The 9708-nt window shown below is 40.9% G+C and overlaps 2 protein-coding genes across 2 annotated transcripts in view; one reads left to right on the top strand and one right to left on the bottom strand.

Annotated features, from left to right (window-relative positions):
* LOC109472506 (39S ribosomal protein L19, mitochondrial-like) overlaps nt 1-2147 on the bottom strand; it is a 6879-nt gene extending 4732 nt beyond the window's left edge. The window contains exons 1-2 of the mRNA XM_019772285.1: nt 2059-2147; nt 428-536 (exon numbers count right to left, since the gene is read on the bottom strand). Of these exons, the coding sequence (XP_019627844.1) occupies nt 428-536; nt 2059-2101 (152 nt within the window). The 5' untranslated portion in view covers nt 2102-2147. The remainder of the gene's footprint in view (nt 1-427; nt 537-2058) is intronic.
* A 1639-nt stretch (nt 2148-3786) lies between these two features.
* The window catches only part of LOC109472499 (serine/threonine-protein kinase 40-like), a 23607-nt gene continuing 17685 nt past the window's right edge, over nt 3787-9708 (top strand). Inside the window, exons 1-6 of the mRNA XM_019772278.1 lie at nt 3787-3917; nt 4701-4786; nt 5526-5660; nt 6516-6752; nt 7737-7789; nt 8443-8558. Of these exons, the coding sequence (XP_019627837.1) occupies nt 3794-3917; nt 4701-4786; nt 5526-5660; nt 6516-6752; nt 7737-7789; nt 8443-8558 (751 nt within the window). The 5' untranslated portion in view covers nt 3787-3793. The remainder of the gene's footprint in view (nt 3918-4700; nt 4787-5525; nt 5661-6515; nt 6753-7736; nt 7790-8442; nt 8559-9708) is intronic.

Below are 9708 nucleotides of genomic sequence, written 5' to 3'. Positions count from 1 at the left end.
AGTCCTCTAACACACCAGGACAAAATACACCTTATCTACAGTTTTATCTCATCTGCTGGTGGCCACTGTTGAAGATTCAAAGATACAGCTGGGAATCATAGCAGAGGTGTAAAATTGCTTCCTGCTGTTTCACCAATGGGGCCTTACACACTGAGCGTTCAACTGGCAGGTCTATCTGATCCTACCAGACCCAGGCTCACTGAGATACTTTGTGTCCAGTGTGCTATGGGTTTGGAACCCAGGCTATTTTTCCTGCACCTGCTACCACTGCGAACATATATTTCTGTGAACATGTCCTTTTTCTCAGACCGCAAATTGCTGGTACTGCGAACTTTAGTTTAAGTGACTTACACTACTGTAACATTAAATATGAGATTGATATGTTTTCCAGCCTTTGCAAACATCAGGTATGATCCTACACATGTACCTTGTTGTTTTCCTGCTGCCTGTCTGGTCCTGTACTGTGTCTGTGATGTCAGGACTGGCTGTCACTGGTTTAGCTGCCTCTACAGTAGAGGACGACCAGCGCAAACACACTACAGATGGAAGTAACAACATGATTGGTCATCACTGAGAAAATTTCCAGATACAGATAAGTCGTTGTTTCATATCTTGATATAAAATGTAACTGCTGGTAGTGTAAGCTTGGTCATCTGACAGCATGTGCAAAAATGTTGTGTTTCTGGATACCGACCAACCCTAGCCTTTTTGAGGTCGGCCACCAACAAGAGACATAAAATTATCTGACATAGTGGTGCGTACTAGTACTACTACTTCTAGTACCAGTACACTGGACCGAATCATAACCAAACCTAAGGTTTTACTTTATTTTGGTTAAAATTCTAACACCAGCATACTGATGCATTTCAGTGTTATATTAGGCCATGTTGATTTGATCATATGGATGACATCCGTGCGCGCATGAAATTTCATTCGTTTAAAAAAAAAAAGAAAGTTTTAGACCACGCTATATATCATACAAAACAGCTGTAAAATGAGCAAGTATATGCCGTACATTGCAAACAAAAATATTGAAAACGACAATAATGTCGAAGAATGCCAAAATCAATTCAAGAGAAAGAAAATGAAAAGAAATGAAAATGAGTCTGTTATTCGCCAAAACATACTCTCTGTGTTCAGTCATTTGTTCAACCTTCATGACCACGTAGATTTCAAAATGAGCCCTAATTTTTTTTTTTTGACAAACTTATTTTCATTAGCCAGCTCGCATCAGTTTTGGGGTCATTAACTCCATGGGGTCATCCATATACTAGTAATCAAATCAACATGGCCTTAACTACACTTCTTGGATCACTTTGGCTATATATTATTGTTTATTAAAGAAGGGAATTCTACCTACTGACCCTATTTATTCAGGTCAGGATCGTAAATCTTTAGGAAACGCGACTTTTCCTACGCCTAATTAAGGCGGCACAACACAGTTTTAGCCCTATGGGGATTTCTATAGTTAAGGACCCCAAAGTGACTCACTTCGACTCACTGAAAATCATAGTAGGGTGCACAAGCAAGGTTCAGATTTTTGATATGTTTAATTTCAGGGTATAGTGCCGGCTAGTTTTCTTCTCATGCCCTCTTTTATTAGCGCCATTGCGGAGGTCATGGAACTGCAGCCGACGCACAGTACTAGGCGGGACAAGTATCCAAGCGCAAATCTACGCCGACTGAACACGCACCATAAGTCAACTTCTACAGTCTCAAAACTGACATATTCCTCTAACATTTACCACAGGTTCTATCTCGATACCATGCTCAGAACAATCTCTGCACCCTTCTCTAGTATTGTGCAGCACTACTTTGTGCCCGGACTACTTTTGACTACGGGGTTCGCCCATAAATACTGTGTTGTGCGGCCTTAAGAAGAGCCGGACAGTGCCGAGTCTGTAGTAGTAGGGGGGGGGGCAAGGACAAGTATCGTTTTTCGCTCTAATATCAGGATGAAACATGTCTTTATGCAAATTTATCATCGCCATGGTATCCATACAACCAATATCTGTTTGTCTACGTCTAAAATAATCACAGAAAATGTTAAAAACTCACATTTTTGTCTCGACCTCAGCAACACGCGACCAAACGCCGCCATGTTGGTTACGCGTTGTGCGCAGACTCCTGACCTTTGCCCGGCACCGGCCGGAAGTAGCTGCGACAAAAAATTCTGCAGATTTGGTCCTGAAAAATCGTCAAAATCACGGTTTTCCTCAGGAAATACCAGGTTGGTGGGTTTGTTGTTAATATATAGGCTATTCGGTAGCTGAGTGCCTGATATTAATGCGTGAAAATGGTTTGTAGGCAGTAGAAAGTATTCGTCCAAAAATCAGATTTTGAAGAGCTAGGGGGAGGGGCCTTTCTGCTGGGCTTTGTGCTGTAGTATCATGCATGGAGATGCTGTTGAAAGCTTTGGATTAATATCATAATAGTCTGTATTAATGTGCGACTATTGCTGTTTTTGCACGAACAGGCCGATATGCTGTTAAGAAATAGTATATTCAAGCTGAAAACACAAACATGAAACAACTTTTATGATGAGTACAAAAACGGCCTTTTTCAAAAACACAAATTTTCTACAGTTTGGTCTGGTGTTGTTTTCTCGTGCTGTTTTTCACACATCTATGTGTGATCAATATGTATGCAGAACAAATGATAACAAAAGATAAAGTGCATTTCAGTTGCTATTTTGCTAAACAAATCCAGGCTAAGGCCACACCAATTTAATTTCTTGGTTAACGGATTCGCCGCTTCATTTTTTTCTGATTTGCAAATAAAAATAAAAATTCAGAATCAACTGCAAAATGCTCATATTTTGCCCTGAACAGTTGAAAACAGTCCTTTTTTTACTACTTGTTACAGTCATTCCATCTTTCAATGCAATGGTATCATTAAAAGTTCAAAATTCATTGTTTAAATTTTGAACCAGCCTGGTGTGTTGACTTCATGGCTCCTATCATACCCTTTTGGGCCATAATAGGATGCCTAGGCCTGTTTTTATTTTTATTTTTTTTCGGCCCGCCCGCTCCATTATTTTTGTAGAAAAATCCGTTAACCAAGAAAATAAATTGGTGTGGCCTAAGTCTATAATCAATCCAGACCGTCAACAATAGCATTGTTTGAAAACAATAAAATGAGCTTACCTTTTATCAGGGGGTCAGCCTATTTACCGGAATACACTGGAATACACATGAAGAAGGGTGAAATCTACTGGAATACACTATATGATTTGATGAGTTAACATCTCAGGTATATGTAGCATATACATGTATTAGCCGTGGATGACTCTGGTAATCCTTTTTGCATGATAATGTCGGATACAGAGTCGTGGGGCACTCCACAGGCCAAAACCAACCTTTGCCGTGCCGGGCCTCATGCAACAGGCCGGCCCCGGATTTTTTGTGTCCCTGGCTTCCCGACGCACTCACCTGCCGGGCCGGGGGGATAAGACGTTAAACAAACGCAGCATTTAACCACAACACGGCCTCGGAGCACGTAACTCCATACAAATCCTCGACGATCGGCGGCCATGTTGAATTTCAACGCTGCTAAAATCGGCCCGCAAAACAGGTGAGACCCTGAGTTTACGATGGATTACGTCGTTATTTTCAACTCTACAACGTTCAAGCTGCAGGTATCATGACGTAATCTGTCGTAAACTCAGGGTCTGACCTGTATATACTAATAACGTATACATGGCCCATGGTAGGCTGGCTGGGTTATCAAGCCAAGGTATAATGACTGCTCTGTTTGTTTGTTGATAATGTTGTTTACCAACAGACTGTACAGTATGAAGAGGAAACATCCTGACCCTGACGGGGACATCATGAGTCCATCCTCCAGTGGGACCCAGGACGTGGAGGGGTGTCCGTATCCTCTCTACTCCATCAAGAGAGCAGGGCCTTACCTGTTAGGTACATCACATGATCAGCATACATGTACTTCTCTTCTCACTTGGTCGTTTGAGTGTAGGGCCCCCTACAGTGTGATTTGGACCCCCTATGCTGTGATTTAGCCCCCTACACTGTCTTTCACCCAGCATGGGGGTGTTTCTTTTTGGGGGAGAATCTTAAGACCCTTCAAAAGTATTTCAAAAAAATCAAAATTTGACTTCAGGAAGAAGCTATAATGGAGGGAAAACATAACTTTAGAATAGTTGTCCCTCAATAAGTGGGAAATTGTTTCTCATGGGGTTATAAGTTTTAAAATTTGGAAATGCAAAATGCAATCCATAATGAGCCAAAATTTGGTGCCCCTAAACCAAAAAATTGTAACAACATCAGTTCCAACATCTGAATTCGATATTCAAAAATTAATCTTTAAAAGCAGCTCACTCAGCACCCGCGAAACTTGTTCAAATTTTCTTGGAACATTTGTAAGCCCGTTAGTCTGTATAACGCAAACCCTGCCGTCTTCGGCTTTACTGGCTCCTCCGGCTGGATGTTGGGCGGCCGGCAAAAGCGATTTAATCAGGCTATAAGCCTGTGTGATAACCGATGAGACTCCGTGTGATATGGCTAGTTATCACATGGGCCGGAACATCTGTCTCATTCACTATCGTGGCCCAGGTAAAACACACATATCATAATCTATCACTTTAATCTAACCCCCGAGTGCTTCAGTAGATAGACATATGTTATGGCTATGGTCAGCTTGTACATACAATAATGTCATGTCTGTGTTGAACATTGTTACAGGACCTCGGCTGGGAAACTCTCCAGTACAGAGCATTGTACAGTGCTTGGCAAGGAAGGAAGCAACTGATGACTTTTACTCAATAAAGGTATGTGTGAAATAGCCTTTTTTAGCCATTTATGAGTCAGCACTGTACTAGGTTCTTGAGTTCTGTGGAGTGTCAGTAGCCTGGGTGCTGTCCTCCGTAGTTACCACCGGCTCCTTATTGTCACTAGCTACCATGGACCATGGCCAGAGCCTCAGAGAAGGTGTTTTTTTAGAACAGGCAAAAATAAGTGTGCGTGCGAATGTCATCCATAACATTAAGTCAGTGAGGCCTAATCTTGTCTCCCTGTTATTTATTTATTCACATATGTTTAACGAGTATCAGGCAAAAAGCACAATAGCTTAGGCCATGTTGATTTGATTATATGGATGACATCCGTGCGCGCATGAATTTTCGACCGTTTCCAAAAAAAAAAAAATTTCAACCATACTGTAAATCGTAGAAAACAGTTGCAAAATGAGCAAATATACTAGTATACCGTAGGTTGAAAAAAAAAAAGAAAACGATACCATTGTCGTAGAGTGCCAAAATCAAATTAAAAAGACGAAAATGTAAAGAAATGAATTTGAAGACTAGATTATTCACCAAACCATACTCTGTGTCATTTGTTCAAGCTTCAAAACCACGTAGATTTCGTATTTGAAAGCAACTTTTTTTTTTGCCAAACTTTTTTTTTATTTGCAGGCTCGCATCAGTTTTGGGGTTTCCTGAGGATATCATCCATAATTATAATCAAATCAACATGGCCTTATACAAAGCCTTCTATTCCATGTTGTTGTAGATCCTGACGTTGGAGGATGGTCGGAGGGAGACTCAGGATGACAAACAGGGGAAGATGTTACTCCACACAGAGTACTCCCTACTGTCTCTGCTACACGACCAGGAGGGAGTGGTGCATCATCACGGGCTCTTCATGGTGCACGCTTTGTTTATCTGTTTATTTTGTTATGTAAACAACTGACTGTAGACGATAAATCAGGGCTCTAGCCAGCACCCTTTTTTCTGTCAATTGCTGGAAAGATATTTAAACCAATCCGTCAATCTTGATGGATAAAATTGACAAAACTCTTGGTTAATAATATAAAAACATCCAGAGGACAGCCAACAACACCTCTTTCAAGCCCATAATTTGCCTGTCAATATGTGGGAAATTGCATTTTTAAATGATTGAAAATCCAAAATTTGCCCCGGACCGATAATGAAACTGGGCTGATCATGACGGAAATGATTTTGAGCTGGTTAAAGCCCTGCGAGAGAACATGGCATTATATACAGAGAAAGCAGTGGGAAATGATGTACATTTTATCTGACAATGTTCTCAGTATTATTCTGAAAGAAGTGAATTATTCTAAGAGATCTCCAAAGCTTTCCACCCTGACCAAAAAAAAAAACTATCTGTCAAATGTTTGACCATTCAGCAGTTGCATCTAAATATCATAGATAGTGGAAAAGTTGATATAGCGCATATATAGGCAACCTGGGACTGCCATCATAGCATGTTTCCTGTGCATTTTTGACACCATTGCACTGTTTAGTGGGGCACGCTTACTTAGTTTCAGAAAAAATGAGGGTCGGTAGGTAGGGATTACCTTTTTTTTGTCTAGTGATCTAACTTATACATGTACAATACGGTTCAACAAAGTGAAAGTTGCATGGGGACACTTAGATTTTCAACAATGTTGGAAAACCGATGCAGATAGGTACATCATACCGTACATGTATTTTGGAATACTGTGTTTATGTACAATGTTTGTTGATCTGGCCCCACCAGGAGAAAGCCTGGGAACCCCCAACAGACAGTTCCACTAAACACCTGGCAGACAGACCAGGGAGGATCAGGAAGCGACTGTGTCTGGTGCTGGACTGTCTGTGTGCTCACGACTTCAGCGACCAGACCGCAGACCTCATCAACCTGCAGCACTACGTCATCAAGGAGAAAAAACTGTCCGAGAAGGAAACTATTGTCATCTTCTACGACGTGGTGAGAATAGTGGACGCACTACATAAGGTAAGACTAAGAGTGTCTGACTTTTGTTCCCTTTTCGACTTCCAAAAAATTGTCTTCACTTTATTTGCATACCAATCAATAGTTTGTGCTTATAAACCTGCATTTCTCCTCTGGTCTCTCAGTCACTGACGAAAGCTAGTGGATACTAGCTGAAACGTCTGATGTTTTCAAAATCATATCCAGTTGCTTGAGTAACTGCTTCTTGGCGTAAGAGTGTGCATGATCTTTATAGGAACATGATAAGCGACGGTCACAACCCGCCGTACGTGCTTCTGCGTGCTGTCTACGTGCAAAAACGTGGGCAAACGTAGGGCATCCGTGCGTGGTGAGTACCACCTCCGTACGGAATCCTATGGATTTGGGAGCACGCAGACACGCCGTAGAACTTTAAGTGCGTGTAAAACTTTTTCTACGTGCAGTCTGCGTATTCACCACCCGTGCGTGCGAGTACGGGCGACGCGCGTGCCCCGTACGCGTCGTGCGGAAGAAGCACGTGTGAGTACGGCCTCCTTACGGTAAAGTTGCAATCGCACGGAGATCGTGCGTTGCAAGCACGTACAACTCACTTACCACTTGCGCAACGTACGATGCACGCAACCGCTCACGGCCAGACTTGGCGTGCAGACCATACTCTTACACTTTGTGCACCCGTGCGAGTGACGTGCGTAGACGCCACTCCTTCCCCACGTTTTCAGAAAAAAACGTACAATGTAGCAGACGTAGCCTCCAAAAAAACGTACAGAAAAAAAGCACGTACGGCGGGTTGTGACCATCGCTATAGGAAGGAGGGCTTGAAATCCTTTTATCTGCATACCTGCACTGCTGCATGTAACATTGAAAATTACCTGCACCAGATAAATTTTACCTGCACCACTCAGAATTTAGAAAGTATGGATCATACTAAAAACTGTTCAGAAACCATTGCCAAAAACAATGTTCATGTAGAAGATATTCACGTTATATTTCTTCTTCTTTTTTTTTCAGAAAAATATTGTACACAGAGACTTAAAACTGGGTAATATGGTTCTCAATAAGAGGTGAGTAAGAGTAAGGTATATGATCATCAGCATCAAGGTGTCAAATATCCCAAAATACATGAGTTGTTCCATTAAGAGTATTTGCTGATGTTGTAAATTCAATTCCTTCAATGCAATAAGTTAACCAAACTATTCTGCCTTTCATGGACAGCCTTTCAGACTGCTCCCAAAAATTAAGCAGTACACCTAGAACTTTTTCACAAGAGCACCTGGTGTTCCCATCAAAACTTGCATGCCCTATTAATAATAATGTCTATTTTGGAAAATTCAATAAAGAAAGATTAAAAAAAAAAAAATAATAATGTCTATATCATGGACTACAAAGCTTAAAGTCATATCATGACTGTATGTTTCTTTCTTGATCTGATCACGATAATTCCACACTACGTATTTCTTTTTCTGTGTAGGATGTGCTGTATACATGTACGTTCAATACGAGGATCTACATGTAGCTTCATAGTGTTGCACCTAGATTTTTCTTGATGCGCCAACATTTTGTTGGTTGGGGACACAAGTGCTTGCAAGTCAAAAAGTCTGTTAGCTTTTTAAGTTTGCTTTTGTACAGTAAATGAGATCACATATCTCTGAAATCTCCTTGTATCAGTGGTGCTAAGTGTTTAACTCTGTGTATTATCTGTGTGACTGCGTTGTAGAACCAGAAGAGTGACAATTACTAACTTCTGTCTGGGGAAACACCTGGTGTGTGAGACAGACCTACTGAAGGACCAGCGTGGCAGCCCTGCCTACATCAGCCCTGATGTTCTCAGTGGTGAGAAGTGTTTATGTACATCTGTAGTTGTTGAGTTGTTTGTATGTTTGTTGTGTGGTTCTGTTAAGACTGGTGCAATGGCCAAGTGGGTAGAATGTTTGCCTTGCATTTGGTATGTCATGAGTTCGATCCCTGGCCAAGATATAGACGATCACGCAAACCTCTACATGAGAAATCCTTAATAACTAGAAAGGCCGACATTTGCTTTGGAGCAAATACAGCAATGGCTTCACCACATTTTACGACATGGCAGGGAAAGAATGAGAAACACAAGGGAAAACAATGTTTTACATTGATATAACTATAGTATGAAGTAACATACAACTAAGACTACAACAGTTGGATAGCTATTCCCTACATTATTGGTTAGGATTTTTAATTGCATAATGCAAACTGTTGATTTTCAAGAAAAAAAGAAGCGTTCATGCCCCGCATTCCAATGCTGGAGCAGGAAAGCTTAAAATGCCTACCAAAACACTTGAACACAGACCTGCTGTCAGTATGGAATGGATCTGAGCAGGTATTAATTAAGTTAAGCCTGTTAAATTCCAACAGCCAATCAGCAAGGAGAATAGAGGAAAGCTGCATGCCTATTGGTTGATGCCCTGCATTCCATTGTGATGACTAATACCCAAATGTGGTAACACTGCACACTAACTCAGTAATACATTTGCTATAACACAGCCAAAAAAATCAAATAAAACCATTCTAAAAGCCTGTATCACAATAATTTAAAAAACGCCTAGGGGTATTTGCCCACTGTACCTCCATACCAAATTTCAGGACCTTGGGCCCTAAAATGAAGAAGCTGAATCCATTTAAAAAATGGCAGGAGAAGAAGGAGGAGGAGAAGGAGGAGAAGAAACATCAGAAAAAGCAATATGGGTTCACCACCACTTCGTGGTGTGGTGAACCCATAATAATTGTTTATTGATTGATCGATGAGTACAATCTCTAGCATGTGGCAGCGCAACTAAGTACAATGTAAGTAGAGCTGAATTGTATGCTAGTGTTTAAAAATAGAGAAACAAATATTGCACAGTTAACAAATACACAACTAAACAAGTGAGTATTTCACAGTTAACATACACATGTAATATATAGACAACTAAATAAGCGAGTAAAATGAGCTTAACAATATTTACAATAT

Source organism: Branchiostoma belcheri, unplaced genomic scaffold (assembly GCF_001625305.1).
Source record: "Branchiostoma belcheri isolate BF01 breed outbred unplaced genomic scaffold, Haploidv18h27 scaffold279, whole genome shotgun sequence".
NCBI classification, from domain to species: Eukaryota; Metazoa; Chordata; class Leptocardii; order Amphioxiformes; family Branchiostomatidae; genus Branchiostoma; species Branchiostoma belcheri.
This window is presented reverse-complemented; position numbering and strand designations above follow the sequence as displayed.